At 41.5% G+C, this 20,333-nt stretch overlaps 1 protein-coding gene across 3 annotated transcripts in view; it reads left to right on the top strand.

The window, feature by feature from the left end:
- The window catches only part of CCDC6 (coiled-coil domain containing 6), a 75,488-nt gene extending 55,750 nt beyond the window's left edge, over positions 1 to 19,738 (top strand). Inside the window, exons 6-10 of one of the 3 annotated variants that reach the window (XM_045024721.1) lie at positions 1,242 to 1,398; positions 4,054 to 4,154; positions 8,540 to 8,664; positions 8,989 to 9,037; positions 18,337 to 18,502. In XM_045024721.1, the coding sequence (XP_044880656.1) occupies positions 1,242 to 1,398; positions 4,054 to 4,154; positions 8,540 to 8,664; positions 8,989 to 9,037; positions 18,337 to 18,359 (455 nt within the window). In that variant the 3' untranslated portion in view covers positions 18,360 to 18,502. Of the gene's footprint in view, positions 1 to 1,241; positions 1,399 to 4,053; positions 4,155 to 8,539; positions 8,665 to 8,988; positions 9,079 to 18,336 lie in introns of all 3 variants that reach the window. The other 2 variants (XM_045024720.1, XM_045024719.1) reach the window with 2 other exon arrangements.
- Positions 19,739 to 20,333: the final 595 nt, after the last annotated feature.

Genomic DNA, 20,333 nt, shown 5'->3' with positions numbered 1-20,333 from the left:
CCCCCACACCCAAACTCCTGCTGCTGGGGTACTCCTGGCCCAGGAGCTGCCCCAGGTGCTCAGGAGCCTTAAAAATAAGTAATCATTATGAATGCTGAAAAATTCAGATATTTTAAGAATCAAGATGTGCACCATAAACATGAACACCTCTTAAAATTAGAGGGTAATGAAAAATATGATGCATCATACCCACAAAGTGGAAGGCTTCGTCATATGTTCCTTCTTACTAAAATAGAGCATCCAAAAATATTTTTATAGTCTATCTTACACTTAGCTTTGATCATTTGTATTCAATCATTTAAGATACTCAGTGATGCTAACACACCTAACTAACATTAGCTGACTTAGTTTAAAAACATAAACTTAAATGCCCACTGACTTAAATGCAGCTATTTGAAGTAAAGACTAACTCACTTGGTGACTTTTAATATTGACAGACATCCTGCCGGTTAATCTCCAGGATAAAATCTCTTTAATTGAAGGCATGCTGGCAAATGTCATAAAACAGCAGTTTAATGAAAGTTGTTCAAATGTTTGTTTTCTCCAGAGTATGGCTGTGTACTGATCTTTCCCTTCCACCTGCGCTATAATTTTAAGGAAAGACCTCCTGGGGAGTAGTAATTTACAGTGGTTTTTAGAGAAGTAAACCCTTTCACTTATTTCTTTCATTATATTTGATCAGTGTAAACTGTTTTTTAAAAAAAAAATGTATTCAAATTTTGAATATGATTTAAAACTAAACATTAAAATGAATATAGTAAATCTTAAAAATTGATTAAATATTTGAAAAGAAAATAAGCCTTACTCTAAAATTTTAGATCCTTCCATTTGTAGAATGTAAGTCCATATGAAATATGAAATTTCAATTTTACAGTAGGGCAAATCTCTGTTTCTTCCTACAGGTCTGATTTTATTAATTATTTTTTTTAAGCTTGCAGTATTTTTCAAATCTCTTCAGTTAAGAGGAGAAAAAAGGGGGCGGGGGGGAAGGGGAAGGACCAAGCAAGCTTAATTTCATAGTTCACCAAGTAGTGATCAGTTAGTAACTACTTTTGATCACTACCATCTTTAAAACAGGCTTTGAAGTAGTGATTTAGAGATGAAAGACTATTGAATTAACAATTCCCTGAGCCATCCTCTCTTTCAGCATTTGAAATGTTTGGGTAAAGAAAGTAAAATTGAAAATACTTGCATATACATTAAACTGAGTTGATTAAGAGCTATCAAATTTGGAATTTCAGATTCAGAGAAGATGGCGCAATATTTAGAGGAGGAACGTCATATGAGAGAAGAGAATTTAAGGCTCCAAAGAAAACTGCAGAGGGAGATGGAGCGAAGGGAAGCTCTATGCAGACAACTGTCAGAAAGTGAATCCAGCTTAGAAATGGATGACGAAAGGTTTGTGTTCTCAAACGTTAAGATCTGTGTCCTCTACTAAATAAATACTAAAATAACACCACCCAACCTCTTATATTGATATTTCTACATATCAACTCTGAAAGTGAGCTCATATACAATAATGCAAAGAATTTCAAAAGAATATATTCTAAGCATATCCTTTGTAGGAGTGTGATTTAATTCTTGCAGTGCTGGTTTACGTTTACCGTGAGCAGAGAATAGTTATACTTGAAGATTGGGGAGGGCTTTTACAACCAACATATGCATATAGATTTAAATAATATAAATATGTAAACTTGAGAGACAGACTAATTACATGGTAACTTTGTTCTGGACATAAATTCACAAAAGCAAGGTCTTGCCTGAGTTGAACAGCCTACAGCACCCTTAACCTATGCAAATTGTACGATGTGTAATGTTGCAAGTTCTAGTGTTCTGCCAATCCCCAAAGGACCATATATGCAACATTAGGTACCAAAAGAGGGATTAGCCACCCTGAAAACTCTTAATTGAGATGTTCTTGCTGTACGTGGTGTGGTATCAGAATTATAAGATCCTGGGGGTTTTTTACTATTTAAAAGAAAAAGTTACATCACTTGCATGGACATTACAGATGGCTGGGTTTTGTGTCTTAAATAGAAATAGTTGATATCTTACTACAATCTTGCATAATAATGTCATGGCAGAACTTTAAAGCTTGCCCTAAAACGTCTTTCCTTCAAAGGCTAATACTTCGGTTTCTTACTGGGCTCAACCATATGCCACTACAGGAACTCCTCACTTAACGTTGTAGTTATGTTCCTGAAAAATGCGACTTTAAGCGAAACGATGTTAAGCGAATACAGTTTCCCCATAAGAATTAATGTAAATGAGGGGGTTAGGTTCCAGGGAAATTTTTTTCACCAGACAAAAGACTATATATACACACACACGCAGTATAAGTTTTAAACAAACAATTTAATACTGGTACACAGTAATGATGATTGTGAAGCTTGGTTGAGGTGGAGGAGTCAGAGGGTGAGATATTTCCCAGGGAATACCTTACTGCTAAATGAATTAGCAATTGACTGGGCCCTCAAGGGTTAACTCTCACAACACTCTACAAGGCAGCGGGAAAGGAGGGAGGGCAGACAGAGAGACACCCTGTGTGTGAGAGGAAAAAATGCGCATTTCCCCTTTAAGTAGCTGACCCTAGGCTTAAGTACACTGCTGTGCTAATTAAATCAGCTTGCTGAGAGGGCAGCTACTGCCTAGAAGCTCCCTCCCTCCATGTGTGTCCCCCAGCTCTATGGAAGATGGGGTAAGCGGGGTGCAGGAGCAAGAGGGAGGAGGCGATGCCTTGATATTAGCCCCCTTCTTCCCTCCTCCCCCCATATAGCAAGCAGGAGTCCCTGGGAGCAGCACATGGCAGTGCGGGGGGGGGGACGGGGGACAGCTGCTGCACAGGGAATTTAGGGAAGTGGGGAGCTGATGGGGCTGCTGGTCCACCCTGGTTCCAACCAACCACCAGCTAGCTGCAATGGGCTGCTCTTCCTGCAAGCAGTGGACAAAACAGGCAGCTGCCAAACGACCTGTTAGAAGGGAGCATTTCACAACTTTAAACGAGCATGTTACCTAATTGATCAGCAACTTAACATCGAAACAGTGTTAACTGGGACAACTCTAAGTGAGGAGTTCCTGTATTGGTATAGTTTTATTGCACTATTTCACATTATACTAGCTGTATGAGGGCACTTGAAATAGTCATTATAAATTGGAATTCTACTAAGCCTCAAAGAAGTTCTTCTTAGGGAGTTTGTATATTCTGGTATTAAAAATAACTAACCTGAATGACTTTCACATAACTTACAATAAAACAAAACATTAGATATTTTGTTTCAAAGACTAGGTTAGAAGATTAAAGGCAATATTTGCATTTTTTTTCCAGACAGATTCAGCAAGCAACATCTAGCAGTAGCACGAAGTGTATCACCATTGTGATTCAATGAGCTTTTTCTAAAAGATAACCTAAATTAAACACATGCTCTAGTAATGTGTGTAATTGTTTGCATCTACTTTTCCATTATCCCTGTTTTATGGGTTAATATCTCAGTTTAAATAGAAATGTGGCATGCAGTTTCATCTTAGATGTGATTTTTATATGGAAAAGATTAAATACTATTTTATATGGAAAAGATTAAATACTGTAGCACTTCTAGTTGGTCAAAATCCAAATTTATATTAATAGTTCTTTGTCCAATGTTTGGCCAAAAAGCATGTAATATTTCAAAATTAAACTTTTGCTTAATTAAGTGCTCACTAATTTTAGCACTAATAGTATCAAAAATCTGAAAAGGATACATGCAAAAATGTTGATTAAATTTACATTCTCCTGTAAAACACTTTTTGCACCATTGATGATACTGCATAGACAAGACAAGGTTGCTGACTAGGATGCCATTTTCTGTTGCAAATTAAGCCAATATTTTAACTCAGCTCTTCAGAAGTGAAAAGTGAATGTTAACCCAGGCAGTACCAAACTATTCAAAAGTGCTTGGTTCAATGCTAACCTGATCTGTATATTTTAGAATGTGAGATTAATGCTGCAGAAAATCATTTAAAACATATCAGGATTTGAAAAAATTAATCTAATTGTTCTTTACCTTCTTCTGTTAGATATTTTAATGAGATGTCTGCACAAGGATTAAGACCTCGCACTGTGTCCAGTCCAATCCCGTATACACCTTCACCAAGTTCTAGCAGACCTATATCACCTGGTAAATATATAACCATATATAAACCAGTTTCTGGTAAACTTTTGTATGCATCACATAAAAATGTGCCGTAGTATTATATTTGCTTAAATAGCCTATTAAAGCTTACCTGGAAAAAAAGTAAATCAAATGAAAGAGTAATTTTGCCTTAAAACTTTTCAAGTACTTGAATATTTTTATGTATTTTGATTAGAGAAAATTTTGATCTAATGCAGCATGTTTTTAAGAATGTTCAGACTACACCATAATTGTCCATTAAAGGTCAATTATTAAGTGGTTAGCATCTGAAGTTGTATTTTTCTAAAAGTGTGAGTACACAAATTCTCTTATGCAATGCGATTTTGGGCTTGTTTTCTGATTCTTAATGGTCCAGATTTCTTGCATCTCAGTGGTTTCAAACACATTACCAGGAAAATTGCAGGTGTTTCACTTCTTGGTGTATAATTTGATATATATTATGATTTTGAAAATCAATTACAGAATTATAATTATGCTGGAACAACCAGTTTCATACGCTCATACAAGTGCACACATTCATGATAATCTAATGTCTTTCATTGTGGAATGTAGTTGCGATCTTCTGTAGTGGCTGAGTTTTGGGGGTGGGAGCAGAGGACTTTCTTATGTGTAACACTCGGCATCAAACACGTTTCTTGCACATGACACGGTCACGTGTTGCTCCTACCCAAGGACTGTTGATGGGTGAGGACTCTGGTGCTACTGCCAACAGGGAATGCTAGTGGCCAGGCTACTCATACCAAAAATTCCCTTATTCTGACCTGTCCCTTTTGGTACTGTTCTGAAGACCTGTCATAGCCTGGCAGCAAAACCCCCTTGCTCCCATAGCTTAACCTCACTGCTCTACCATAGTCATATTGGCTATAGCAGCACTTGCTACACCTGACAGACTTGTCATAGACTCTCTCACCAGCAGTAGGTCTCTGACTATTCTCTCACCTAAGCTGGGTTCTTAAAGTGATGGTGCAGATTTGCTTTCCTGGTGCATCATTCACATCAGAACTGTAACACTACTGATAACTCTATTAACTGTCCCACCAGGAAGTGTCCCAGCAGCAGGGAATGTTGCAAAACAATGGTAAAGTTAACTATAAAACAAAACTAAAATCCTTTAACTGGTGTTTAGTTCCAGTGGAGCTACCTGGTTTAGTCAAGTATGTTTTATGTACAATTACTCCAGACTATCATTTTGATAATTCACTTGTCCTAGTGTCCTTCCCATCTTGTAAATTAAACTAATATTCCAAAATACTCTAATATTCTGAAGCTTCAAATCTGAAAAATATTTGCAACATATTTTTTTAAAGGACTAACGAGGTGGGAAATCTGACATAATCAACTCAGGGTGTGTGAAATGCATTAAAATATAATGGGAGATGAAGCAAACAGTTGAGAGAACTTCATGTCACAGGCACTGTAATAAGATACAAAACCAAGTGTATCCAACTCCAAATATATCTGGGCATATAAAACATCTGTATGTCTTGGAATGTTTCCTTTAGAAACCGATGTAATTGAATTTGCGGAAAAGTAGTTTGAAACTATTTAATGCCATAAATTCATGGATTTGCACCTTAGTCCCTTACACTTAATGAGTGAGTATGCTGGGTAATAAGGCCAGAATGGTGTACAGAAGTTTGAAAATCCCCAGCTCCAGCTGAGAGAGAATTTCTCTGGTGCAGGACCTGAGGCAGTAGCCACAGACTGACTTCTGAGGATCTCTTTGCAAGCTGAGGTGTGTTAGGGCTGCGGGACACAGCGCTGCAATTTAAATTTGGTCCCCAAAGCAATCCAAAATCAAGAGGACACACAGGTGATTTAAAGCCAACTCTGCCCCTCATCCTTCTGACTTCACCTCTTGGACATACAGCCTGAAATGTCACCCGGGGAGATTGGTTTTAGAGTGGAGCTGAACTGTGCTAGTACTCAACAAGAATAATTAAAAAAAAAAAAAAAAAGTTAGGTGCAAATGATTTATTCTGTCAAATCAGTAAATGGAGTATTAAGCAGGAAATATAAACAGTTTAATCAACTGTTACTTGTAAATCACTTAAACTAATCTAATCAGGAGTAATTCCGCTGAAGTTATTGGAGTTGCCACTGATGTGCGACTGGTGAGAGATCAGAATCACTCTTAGTTAAGACAGCCACGGTAATTATAGTGCTGGTTTCCCTGTGCAGCTGTACTGGTTACCTGAAGTTTGCTTGATTTTTTTTTTTCCTTCAAATTTTCTTATCAAACACTAGCACAAAAGTAAACCATCAACTAAGGACAAACCCAGATGCTGGTCTGCAGTACTCAGTATTGCTGGATTCTGTTGATAGAGGCAAAGATGTGTGGAGCTTGTTAAATTCAGACAGACTTAATTGTTTCAGTTTGAGTGAATTCTTTATGCTGTTACACAAATGTAATGGACAGTCGGAAGTTTTTGTCAGATGGCCATTGAAAATAAAAATGTGGTTAGCTTCTAATACCAAACAGAGGAGAGCAGTTGTTGCATATCCAACAGATATATCAGTCTGGAAGCAATAGGTCGAGTTAAAGATTTCAGGAGATCTCTGTTTTGAGGAGTGCAGTTTTCATAAGGTTTAAGGTCTGAACTTCAGAAGTACTGAGCAACTGCAGTTCCTATTAATTCAATTAGTATAGTGCAAAGCACTTTTAAAAATCAGACACTTAATATTTAGCTAGTAGTAAAATTTCTTTAAAGCCATTTTCTTGGGGTTTATTTAAACTCGGAAAACAAGACCTTTGGGAAATGTGTTAAACAACGTATTTTAACTGACACCTAGTGTATGCATGGCAAGTCATGTTTAAAAGTACATTAGCAGTCAGTCAACCATAAGATAATCACTTTAACATGACTTGCCTGATCTGTACTAGGTGAAAAGCCATGTTTTAAATCATGTTACTTAATGTGGTAACTTCTCACTTAACGTTGTTGTTATGTTCCTGAAAAATGTGACTTTATGTGAAATGATGTTAAGCAAATCCAGTTTCCCCATAGGAATTAATGTAAATGGGGTGGTTAGGTTCCGGGGAATTTTTTTTCACCAGACAAAAGGCATTATATACATATACAGTACAAGTTTTAAACAGTTTTAAACAGTTTAATATTGTATACAGCAATGAATGATTGTGAGGCTTGGTCGAGGTGGTGGAGTAAGAGGGTGGAATATTTCCCAGGGAATGCCTTGCTGCTAAATGATGGACTAGCACTCGGCTGAGCCCTCAAGGGTTAATACGCAGATGTTAATGTAGCCTCACACTCTACAAGGCAGCATGGACTGAGGCAGGAGGGAGGAAACACAATAGATGCAGGGCAGTAGCTGCAAACACTTCCCTGCAAAAACTGAACATGATGATGAGCCAACACTATCCAGCTGGAGCACACCACTCCCTCCTCCTGACCACACATGCATGGCTGCACAGGTGCATGCATGAGAGAGAGAGAGACACACACGTGCATTGCCCCTTTATGTACGCTGACTCCACTTCAAGTACATTGACCTTTTAAGCAGATCTGCCAATTCTGACAGGAAGCAACACCCCCGGCTCTAATCCTCACAAGGAGGGGCTGCTCTTCCAGAGAATCCTGCAAACAGTGGACAAAGCAGGCAGCTGCTAAACGACGTTATAAGGGAGCATTGTGCAACTTTAAACGAGCTTGTTCCCTAATACAGGGGTCCCCAACCTTTTTAGGTCCAGGGACCGGTTTCGTTTGCCGGACCCTCCACAGGCGTGCCTGCGGGAGGTCCAGCTGAGCCGCGGGACGAGCGCTCCCTCCGCAGTCGTGCCTGCGGGAGGTCCGCTGCTCCCGGGGCTCAGCTGGAGCTTCCGCAGGCACGCCTGCGGGAGGTCCACCGGCTCCGGCGTGCCTGCGAAAGCTCCAGCTGAGCCCCGGGAGCAGCGGACCTCCCGCAGGCACGACTGCGGAGGGAGCGCTCGTCCCGCGGCTCAGCTGGACCTCCCGCAGGCATGCCTGCGGAAGCTCCACTGGGTCGGTTCGCGGCCCGGTTTCTAAGAGGCCGCGGACCGGTACCGGGCCGCGGACCGGGGGTTGGGGACCCCTGCCCTAATAGATCAGCAACTTAACAACGAAACAATGTTAACCGAGGAGTTACTGGATGTTTTTAAACACAGCATATTTTCCTAATCTAGACAAACCCTTAGGGAAAATATTAAAAGTAATGACATTCTTTTTTCAAAGCAGTGGATATTTTTTCTGGGTTCCTGACTTAACTATACAATTATCAGTTTCTTAACCCAGTCTTTGTTTTAAAATAAACTTTGTACTTACTATTATTTGCAGGACTCAATATTATTTGCAGTAGGAATGTTAACATCCCTTTGGCTTTAATAATTGTAGGTCTGTCATATGCAAGTCACACGGTTGGTTTTACACCACCAGCTTCACTGACTAGAGCCGGAATGTCTTACTACAACTCCCCAGGCCTTCATGTGCAACATATGGGACCGTCCCATGGAATTTCAGTGAGTATTAAAAACTAGTACATTTTCTTTTGAATTAAAATGGTAGTTATTTGTCTTTAACCCATTTTTTAAAATGCAAGTGTTTGATTTTGTTTCCCTGCTCTAAGATGTCTTTTGCCTTCTTCAGTCCTGATTACCTCTCTACCTTGAGAAATTGATTCTTAGTGGAAAATCTTTTCTTTCTGAAAGAGAGTGGAACATATTGTCCCCTTAAAGACAATAATAGGTATCGCCCTCTGGATCTGCAGGCAAGGTGTGAGACGTGATGTTCTAACCTACCCCGTGTCACAGGAAGTAAATACATTACTTTCATTTTTCTCCTAGTCTCCACCACATCTGACGGATGAGTCATCTGAGGTTGCTCCAAGCTCAGGTTTTCTTCAAGATAATGCTACCACCGTGTCACTGTAACAGGCAGCTAATTATTATTTAATATTTTTGTTTTGTTTTCCAGTGAGAATAGCAATATATTAAACATTTGTTAGGACACTACTCAACATCTTTCAGCTGGAATCATTTTTTATTTCTATTGAATTTAATGTACTTAACTTAATCAGGTTTTTTCTAGGGCTGTCGATTAATCACAGTTAACTCATGAAATTAACTAAAAAATTAATCGCTATTAAAAAAATTAATCGCAATTTATCGCAGTTTTAATTGCACTGTTAAATAATAGAATACCAATTGAAATTTATTAAATATTTTGAATGTTTTCTACCTTTTTATATATATTGTATTCTGTGTTGTAATTGAAATCAAAATGTATATTTTTGCTTACAAATACTTGCACTGTAAAAATGATAAAAGAAATGGTATTTTTCAATTCACCTCATACAAGTACTAAAGTGCAGTCTCTTTGTCATGAAAGTGCAACTTACAAATGTAGTTTATTTTTTTGGAGGGTGAGGATACATGACTGCACTCAAAAATAAAACAGTGTAAAACTTCAGAGCCTACAAATCCACTCAGTCTACTTCTTGTTCAGCCAATCACTAAGGCCTTGTCTACACTACAAGACTATTTCGAATCAACTTAGTTCGAATTTGTGGATTCGACCTTATGAAGTCGAATTTGTGTATCCATACTAAAGACACTAATTCGAATTTCTGAGTCCACATTCACGGGGCCAGCGTCGACTTTGGAAGCGGTGCACTGTGGGAAGCTATCCCACAGTTCCCGCACTCCCCGCTGCCCATTGGAATGCTGGGTAGAGCTCGCAATGCCTGCTGGGGGAAAAATGTGTCGAGGGTGGTTTTGGGTAACTGTCATCATTCAACCGTCACTCACAAACGCCCTCCCTCCCTGAAAGCGCCGGCGGGAAATCTGTTCGCGCACTTTTCTGGTCGATTACAGCGCGGACGCCACAGCACTGCGAGCATGGAGCCCGCTGCGATCATCGCTGCACTTATGGCCGTTGTCAACTCCTCGCACCTTATCGTCCACCTGTGCAACAGTCAGCTACTGAGAAATCGGGCGATGAGGCTCCGGCAGCGCGGTGAGGAGAGTGGCGCAGACCTCTCAGAAAGCAGGGTACGCCGGGCAGTGGAGATCATGGTGGCAATGGGTCAAGTTCATGGTGTGGAACGGCGATTCTGGGCCCGGGAAACAAGCACGGACTGGTGGGACCGCATAGTGCTGCAGGTCTGGGATGACACAGAGTGGCTGCGAAACTTCAGGATGCGTAAGGGCACTTTCCTTGAACTCTGTGACTTGCTGGCCCCTGCCCTGAAGCGCCAGGACACCCGGATGCGAGCAGCCCTGAGTGTGCAGAAGCGAGTGGCCATAGCCCTCTGGAAACTTGCCACGCCAGACAGCTACCGGTCAGTAGCGAACCACTTTGGCGTGGGCAAATCTACCGTGGGGGTTGCTGTGATGCAAGTAGCCCACGCAATCGTTGAGCAACTGCTCTCAAAGGTAGTGAACCTGGGAAACGTTCAGGTCATCATAGACGGCTTCGCCGCGATGGGATTCCCAAACTGCGGTGGGGCTATAGATGGGACTCACATCCCTATCCTGGCACCGGCCCACCAGGCCAGCGAGTACATTAACCGAAAGGGCTACTTTTCCATGGTGCTGCAAGGACTAGTGGACCATAGGGGACGTTTTACCAACATCAACGTCGGGTGGGCGGGCAAGGTTCATGACGCGCGTGTGTTCAGGAGCTCTGGTCTCTTTAGACTCCTCCAGGCAGGTACTTTCTTCCCGGACCACAAAATAACGGTTGGGGATGTGCAGATGCCTACAGTGATCCTCGGGGACCCAGCCTACCCGCTAATGCCCTGGCTCATGAAGCCCTATACAGGCGCCCTGGACAGTGAGAAGGAACTCTTCAACTACCGGCTAAGCAAGTGCAGAATGGTGGTGGAGTGTGCTTTCGGACGTCTCAAGGGGAGATGGCGGAGCTTACTCACTCGCTCGGACATCAGCGAAAAGAATATCCCCGTAGTTATTGCTGCTTGCTGTGTGCTGCACAATCTGTGTGAGAGCAAGGGCGAGGCCTTTTTGTCCGGATGGGAGGTTGAGGCAAATCGCCTGGCTGCAGTTTACGCTCAGCCAGACACCCGTGCCGAGAGAATATCCCAGCGGGAAGCGCTCTGTATCCGGGAGGCTTTGAAAGCAAGTTTCCTCGGAGATCAGGGTAACCTATGACTCTCCACTTGCTTTCAAGAGAAACTGACCCTGGGCCTGTGTCAGTTTGTGTCCATTTGGATCTGCGGCTACATGCCTTGTTCTCCAAGTTTCCCCCACTTCCAAAGCACGTTTTTAAGCAAAGTAATTGTTACACTCATTATTAATAAATCTTTCTTTTACTTTGCATTTCTGTTCTGGTGTTGAGACATGGACGCATACTGTGCTGGGCACGGTGTGCACTGACGTACAGAGCGCTTCCTCCATAGAGGACTGACATCCTCCTGCTCCTACATAGGTCTCTGGGGTGGGGGACGGATGACAGTGGTTCTGCATGAAGGGGAGGGTTTGCAGGAAGGGGCGAGTGGTGCCTTCTTTGCATAGGGGTTTGGATGACGGCAGTGGGCTGCGGGTTTCTGCGTGGGAAGGGGTGATGGGTGTGGGAGAAGGGTGACTATCTGTCCGTGGATGAGGGCTCTTGTTGGGGCTCAGGGCAGCGGATAGGCTCGTGGATCCGTTGCAAGTGCATCGTAAGGGCAGCCTGCCTTCACAGTAATGGCGTGACAGGCGCTAGGACCCTGGACAATTATACACATTACGAAATGAACAGGGGCAGCATACACAACACAGAATGACCCTGGTGCCTACTGACTGCAGTGTGTGTGTGCCCCGCAGTTGATCCTTTCCCCAAGTCTGTACCCTGGTACTGTAGGCTATACCGTGCAAGTATGAAACCCCTGTCCACCCCATACACCGAAAAATCCTCTGACAGGAAAGACATGACGGAAACAGTGATTAACAGCAAACAGCTTTTATTAATCTAATAAACAGTGGGGGGATGAACCTTGGATTTGGGACTGGCTGAGCCTATAAGGGAAGCACTTCTACAAATTTCTAACGTGAGAAGTGCGGGGTACACGGCCGCTCTGCTCTGGTTCAGTGACAGTTCTCACGTCCTCTACCACCCCTCCGTCTTGTACTTTTGGGTGAGGGGGGGCCAGGACTTCTTGGCTGGTGAGGGCGATTGCAGAGACACTGCAGGGGGGCCCTGTCCTCCAGCCTGCGGTCCTGCAGGACATCATCAAGGCGACGAAGCGTGTCCGTTTGTTCCTTCATGAGACCAAGTAGCGTTTGGGTGGTCTGCTGGTCTTCCTGCCGCCACCTATCCTCACGTTCCATGAGTGTGCGATGCTGCTCACATAGGGTCTCCCTCCAGTGTTTCTGCTCTGCAGCCTCTGCTTGGGAGCAGACCATCAGTTCAGCGAACATGTCGTCCCTAGTCTTCTTCTTTCGCCGTCTAATCATTGCCAGTCTCTGCGAGGGGGATGCCGGGGCAGTCCGGGAAGGACCCGAAGCTGTGTGATGGGGAAAGTTAGTGATTTCCTTGTACAGATACATTTTCGCGAACAGTGAACACCGTCTAGTCAATTTCCATGAAGAAGACCGTACCGGACAACAAGTGTCACGTGGTCTCCAGAGAAGCACAACATTTTGGCCTATGCTCTGATTGGCTGCGCCATTGCACAGGAGAGCGGAGAAGTCGGGAGAGAGAGCAGAATCCCTCTAGCAGAGAGTCCTGGTAAGCCTTACAGTACATTATGCTTATCAGTTAACGGATAGCTGTGCCGTCGTGCTAACGGCAATCTGGAAATCAGATACTATGACCCTTTTGCAGCCACTCCCGACACTGCAGGGGAAAGATCAATGTATGCTTTTCCTGTGTGGCCTACAGCACGTGGCTGCTAAGCGCGGGGCTTTGTTATGCAAAGTATAAGTAAACCATTAAGAACAGTAACTATTCGCTAATTGCCCTAATTAGATGCAGCACTTCAGTAACGAGATTACCCTGAGGCGTGTCTCTCGAGTGCAGAAAGAAAGGATGTTAAGGGAAGCACTTCACCGACCGGGACCCTACGCGGCCATGCTGGTAGAGGCGATGGTTCCCCTGTATCTGAGGATGTCGTGGCGTGGAAGAGTGAGCTTCACCGGAGGACCAAATAGGGCACCTCTTCCTCGAAACCTCCTGCGGAGGGTATTTGAGGAACTGTTTGAAGCATTTGTGGAATTGTCCATGGAGGACTATTGTTCCATCCCAATCTGTGTAGACCTACTGTTCATTTAGTTTCCCTTTAAAAACTTTTAGATATAGTATTTATAGATAGAATTTATATTTTTGGTATACATGTTTTCGAGCAAATAAATATTTTCTTGTTTATACGACTTACCGCCTGATCCTTCCCCTGACTCTGAGTCCGGGTTCACGGCCGGTGAGGGTTGGTAGGGGATCTCTGTGAGGGTGAGGAACAGATCCTGGCTGTCAGGGAAAGCGGCATTGTGTTCGCTGTCGCCTGCGCCTTCCTCCACGGACCCTTCGTCGTCTTGCCCATCGGCGAACATCGAGTAGGAACTGTCCTGGCTCACTATGCCATCCACTGAGTCCACAGTCAGTGGTGGGACAGTGGTGGCAGACCCACCGAGAATGGCATGCAGTGCCTCGTAGAAGCGGCATGTCTGGGGCTGTGCTCCGGAGCGTCCGTTTGCCGCTCTGACTTTTTGATAGCCTTGCCTCAGGTCCTTGACTTTCACGCGGCACTGCATCGCATCCCGGCTGTATCCTTTCTGTGTCATGGCTTGGGAGACCTTCTCGAAGGTCTTTGCATTACGCTTGTTGGAGCGCAGCTCCGACAGCACAGACTCCTCGCCCCACACAGCGATCAGATCCTGGACTTCCCGGTCTGTCCATGCTGGGGATCTCTTTCTATTCTTGCATTGGGCTGACTCCTCTGCTGGAGAGCTCTGCATCGTTGCAGGTGCCGCGGAGCTCGCCCCGATGTCAAAGCAAGAAATGAGATTCTAACTGTCCAGACAGGAAAAGGATTTCAAATTTTCCCGGGTCATTTCCTCTGTGGCTGCCAGAACATCCAAGCTCGGACTGCTGTCCAGAGCGTCAACAGAGTGGTGCACTGTGGGATAGCTCCCGGAGCTACTAAGTTCGATTTGCATCCACACCTAGCCTAATTCGAGCTAGCAAGTGCGAATTTAGCGTTACTCCACCTGTCGGGGTGGAGTACCAAATTCGAACTAAGGAGCCCCCTAGTTCGAATTAAATGGCTTCCTGGTGTGGACGGTTGAGCGATTAGTTCGAATTAACGCTGCTAAATTCGATTTAAGATCCTAGTGTAGACCAGGCCTAAGACAAGCAAGTTTGTTTACATTTACAGGAGGTAATGCTGCCCTCTTCTTATTTACAATGTCACCAGAAAGTGAGAACAGGCATTTGCATGGCACTTTTGTATTTACAAAGGCATTGCAACGTATTTACTTGCCAGATATGCTAAACATTTGTGTGCCCCTTCATGCTTTGGCCACCATTCCAGAGGACATGCTTCCATGCTGATGCGTTAATATAAGCGTTAATTAAATTTAAGACTTAACGCCTTGGGGGAGAATTGTATGTCCCCTGCTCCATTTTTACCCACATTCTGCCATATATTTCCTGTTATAACAATCTCCGATGATGACCCAGCACATGTTGTTCATTTTAAGAACATTTTCACTGCAGATTTCACAAAATGCAAAGAAGGTACCAATGTGAGATTTCGAAAGATAGCTACAGCACTCAACCCAAGGTTTAAGAATCTGAAGTGCCTTCCAAAATCTGAGAGGGATGATGTGTGGAGCTTGCTTTCAGAAGTCTTAGAAGAGCAACACTCTGATGCGGAAACTACAGAACCCGAACCACCAAAAAAGAAAATCAACCTTTTGCTGGTGCCATTTGATAATGAAAATGAACATGCGTTGGTCCACGCTGCTTTGGATTGTTATCAAGCAGAACCCATCATCAGCATGGATGCAGGTATTCTGGAATGGTGGCTGAAGCATGAGGGGACATGTGAATATTTAGCTATCTGGCACATAAATACCTTGCAATGCCGGCTACAAAAGTGCCATGCGAATTCCTGTTCTCATGTTCAGGTGACGTTGTAAACAAGAAGCGGGTAACATTATCTTCTGCAACTGTAAACAAACTTTTGTCTGAGTGAATGGCTGAACAAGAAGTAGAACTGAGTGGACTTGCAGGCTCTAAAATTTTACATTGTTTTATTTTTTAATGCAGTTTTTTATACATAATTCTACATTTATAAATTCAACTTTCATGATAGAGATTGCACTACAGTGCTCATATTAGTAAGTTGAAAAATACTATTTTTTTTTTTTACAGTGCAAATACTTGTAATAAAAAAATATTTAGGGAGTACGGTACACTTTGTATTCTGTGTTATTGAAATCAGTATATTTGAAAATGTAGAAACATCCAAAAATATTTAAATAGATGGTATGCCATTATTTAACAGTGCGGTAAATCACAATTGCTTTTTTAATTGCGCAATTAATCACGATTAATTATTTTAATCGTTTAACAGCCCTAGTTTTTTCCAAATACTCATTGAGTTTATAAAGCAAACAAAGCTGAAACTTTAGCACTTTGGCAAGATACCTTGTGTCTGATGTATCAAACAGGAAGCGCTATTCAGTATATTCTGAATAAGTACAACAGTATGCAAACAATCTCCTGCAAAGTGTTTCTTTATGCCAGTGTCCTCTGATACAAAATCTTGTTTCAGTAGATTTTTATAGAAAGGCACAAATACACAAATAGATTTGTCAAACCTTTCATAAAAAAAAGTTTCATGACATAAATCTAGCTGGAGTGTGATTACAGTAGAATATGCTAATAATGTGGACTTTCATAGGTTAACTGTTAATATTAATTCCCCAGTCGTTAAGGCCTACAGCCATACCACATGGAGCTCTAGTCTCATAGGGGGAGGCAGCATGGTCCAGTGGATAGGGTACCAGAGTAGGAGTCAAATTGGGTTCTGTTCCTAGCTCTGCAGCTGACTGTGAGCTAGTTGCATAACCTCTTTAGGCCTCTGAAAAAATGGGGAATAATGATGTCTGCCCGCTTTGAGAGAGACTGATTTTTAAAAAGGTATTAAATTTTTATACCATAAGCTAATCAGGATCAGGTTGTGTCAGTACTTGGAGGGAAGACTTCCAAGACAAAAAGCTGGATGCTGCAGGAAATGGTGTTGATTAATAGGCACATAGCTCTCTGCCTTCAGCATGTACTGAACCAAGGCTCCACCATGGTATTAGAGGTTCACTCATGCTAGAGGTGCTTTCAGAGCAGAATCCCAGACCAATTAGTTGTCAGAAATCCTATGGCCTTCTTCACATAGTGTCAGTCTAATTTGTTGTATACATTTATACTGCAAAGTAGGTGCCCTTGGTGAACTGGCCGAATTCTAATTTGGAGAATTTTATGCCTACTTGGAAGGCACTTCAGTTGGAAAAGGAACCTCCTTAATAAACAATCAAGTTGTTAAGCTGTATATCTGTTGTAGAGTTGTTTCCAGCTTTCTTTCCCAAAGGGTGGCTTTCTTGTCTTGCTTGGTTATGTCAGGGGGAGGGGTGTTTTGGAGTTCTTAAGGATCTGACTTAATATATAATTGTTACTGTTATTTGGGTCATAGCTGCTGCAATTTTGAAGACATTTTGGTTTGTCTTACATTTTTATATTGCTAATTTTACAATAGTGCTTCCTCCACTCTGAAAAAATAATCAGTATAGTAGACGTCAGATCTTCTTGCTTTGAAGAATATTTTCACATCTTATTGTACTTGAGAAAGGGCATGCTGAAGACTATTACAAATCTGCAGTTTCTTTGGAGACAGTTCTGTTAGCCACTGTTTATTTGCAAGAGCCCAAAGGGATGTACTCACCATTTTTATTATGCTTGCCTTGTAAAGAACAGCTTGATTTGTGCTGCCATATGACTTCATTTTCAGATATGATCTTTTTACAGTCATTTGGAATTTTCCTATACCAGTTTAGGTATGCACTATCACTTTTTAACTCCACATGCTGATAATGTTAAGTTGTGCTTATTAGCACCTGCTACTATGCTTTGTTCAAGCATAGATAGTTGTTATAGCTGAGCTTCTTCCTCTATTCTTTTTTCTAGGTACCTATTTGCCATTAAGCATTTCCAGGGCTACACTTAGGAAGGAAAATCAATTACACAAATACAATATGAGAAAAGATTGCCTAGGCAGGAGTAGTGCAGACAAGGATCGGGGGTTTATAGTGGATCACAAGCTAAACATGGGCCAACAGTGTAATGCTGTTGCAAAAAAAGCAAACATCATTCTGGGATGTATTAGCAAAAGTGTTGTAAGCAAGTAATTCTTCCCCTCTACTCAGCACTCAGGCTTCAACTGAAGAATTATGCCCAGTTCTGGGAACCACACTTTAGAAAAGATGTGGACAAATTGGAGAAAGTCCAGAGGAGAGCAACAAAAGTGATTAAAGGTCTAGAAAATGTGACCTATGAGGAAAGATAGAAAAAATTTAGTCTGGAGAGGAGAAGACTGAGTGGGAACATAAGAGTCTTCAGTTACATAAAAGGTTGTTATAAAGAGGAGGGTGATAAATTGTTCTTAACCACTGAGGCCAGGACACGAAACAATGGGCTTAAATTGCAGCAAGGGAGGCTTAGGTTGGACATTGGGAAAAACTTCCTAGGGTTCAGGGTAGTTAAGCACTGGAACAAATCCATCATCAGAGGTTTTTTAAGAACAGGTTACACAGACATGGGACAGGGATGATCTAGATAATGCTTTGTCCTGTCTCAGTGCAGGGGACTGGACTAGATGACCCATTGTGATTTCTATTTTATTTCTCTCCTACTGGCTTAGAGGAGTGGGCACCTTCTTGATCTCAAAAATGGTTCCAGTGTGCTATGCTAGTGCATTTCAAAGTTAGGTCAAATTCAGAATTTGTCTTGATAACTATTTACCTAAATCTGTGTTGTGATCCTTTTTAATATTTTGGACTTGATTCTTCAATTTAATTTGGTATTTTGAATTTTGCCTTTAAACAATGTGTTAATGATGGGTCTGTAAGAGGGCTTCTTGATATCAGCTAAAGCGTCTTAGAAATGTATACATGTTCAACATGATTTCAATATTTGTTCTGCAGAGGCCTTCACCACGAAGAAGTAACAGCCCTGACAAATTTAAACGTCCCACTCCTCCTCCTTCTCCAAACACGCAGACCCCAGTCCAGCCACCTCCTCCACCTCCACCACCACCTGTGCAGCCTACAGTCCAATCAACAGCATCGCAGTCAGCCACTTTTCAGCATTCAGTGCATCCCTCCTCTCAGCCTTAGTGCATGTGCTCAGCAGTCTGTATTCAGAGTTGGACTCATAACATGGAGCAGTTTACTAAAAGCCAAAGGCTTACCTGGCGTATTTGGATTTGACTTACTTGCACTGAGGTTATATAGGCTTCATTGTTAATTGTGTTGCAAACATTTGTCTAAAAATGCAGCCAGTGTTGTGGGTCTACAACACTAATTTAAAAAAAATTTCCATCAGTGTTTACTTGAACTACATGTATGTCCATTCTCTGGCTGGAACATTTGCTACTCTCTTTGGTAATACGGCATTATGTCGTTTTGCTTGGCTCCAAAGCTTCATTTTCCTGGCTTTTAGGTTTGTAAAATTAAAGGGATATCTTTTTATATTCTTTTCATGACAATTTGCATAAAATTACAGGCATGATGGGCTATATTATAAATTCCTAAATATTAACAGTGTTTACCAAGCATACGGTAAATCAGCACTACATTTCAGTAATCTGAAGATACAGCTTTTAGTGCAAAAGTGAAAGTCAGACACGTTAATCAGTGCCCAAGACTATACTCTTATTGTATCACCTAATAAATACGCTTAATACAGGTTCAGTATTCAGCACACATGACACATTCATACCTGTTTAAAAAAAAAAAAAAACCAAAAAAACAAAACCTCAAATGTATGGTGCAGTCTGAAGTTAAATGTGGGGAATCTAACTTGTCAAAGTATATGGAATGTACAAGTCATGACCTTAAGATTTGATTGTCTAATTTATCATTTACGTTAACTTGTAAGCTGTCCATACTGTATGTTCTGTCACAATGAACTTCTGTAAGTGTGGTACTGCCAACAAGTTACTGGTGGCTGATTAAAGTGTGCTGTTTGATTTCTGCTGCAGAAGGCAATGTGATTGTAGAGAAGAGCTGATTTTTTTTCTTGTTGAAATATGTTAATTGTGATTTCCCCTAAAACAAAGTTTGAACAACTATTTTAAATGTTCAAAAGACTATTAGAGAATATGGTATAAGATGAATATTATAGGAATATATTGGCATAACAGCCAAAAATGTTGTATTGCTTGGTAGAAACAGAACAGAGTACAGAGAAAGTAGCACAACATGGCACTAATGAATGCTTATTTAGCAGCCTAAGCCGGTACAATGTATGAAGAAATGTATTCTGAATACATTCTTTCAATTCATTTAGCACAAATAAATTGTTTGGTTTCACTTTGCAGTGGAACAAAGTGTCACTTTTTTCTTTAATACTAGCATCTTGCCTAGTTTTATTTTTAAGTTCCCGTTGGCTAGGTTTATATAATATTGATATTTTTAAGTGGTTTACCTCATACATTAGCATACGTGGGCCATGGAAAAAATAATTAGAAAATGTGTATTTGAGAATATGTATCTGGTTCTAATGAGAACAGAACATTACGTACCTTATTTGTTTACAAAAGCTTTTTGGCACACCTAACATTTCATTGAGCATGTTCTTAAGAAGGAAATTTAGAAATTTGGATATTTACTAACACTTGTACATACATTTTCATATTTGCCATTCAACAACTATGTAAAAATAACAGGGTGAAAATGGTAATCAATGATAGCAATCAAAATATCAAGTTAAAATAGTGTTTTAAAATGTTCAGTTAAGGTCAAAGCAAAAGTGGAATTTCATCAATATAGCTATGTAGTTTCAGATCTTAAAAAGAGTTTAGAAAAATGTGTGTGTATATATAGTATGTTACAGTTATTAAGCCAACATGAGATCAAGTGCATTATTAAATGCCACTAGTTAGGTTGCAACTTTCTGGTAAAATGGCACTGTCAAGGTT

Source organism: Mauremys mutica, chromosome 7 (genome assembly GCF_020497125.1).
Source record: "Mauremys mutica isolate MM-2020 ecotype Southern chromosome 7, ASM2049712v1, whole genome shotgun sequence".
Taxonomy (NCBI): domain Eukaryota; kingdom Metazoa; phylum Chordata; order Testudines; family Geoemydidae; genus Mauremys; species Mauremys mutica.
Note: the sequence above shows the minus strand (reverse complement) of the source record. Positions and strands in the feature narration are given on the sequence as shown.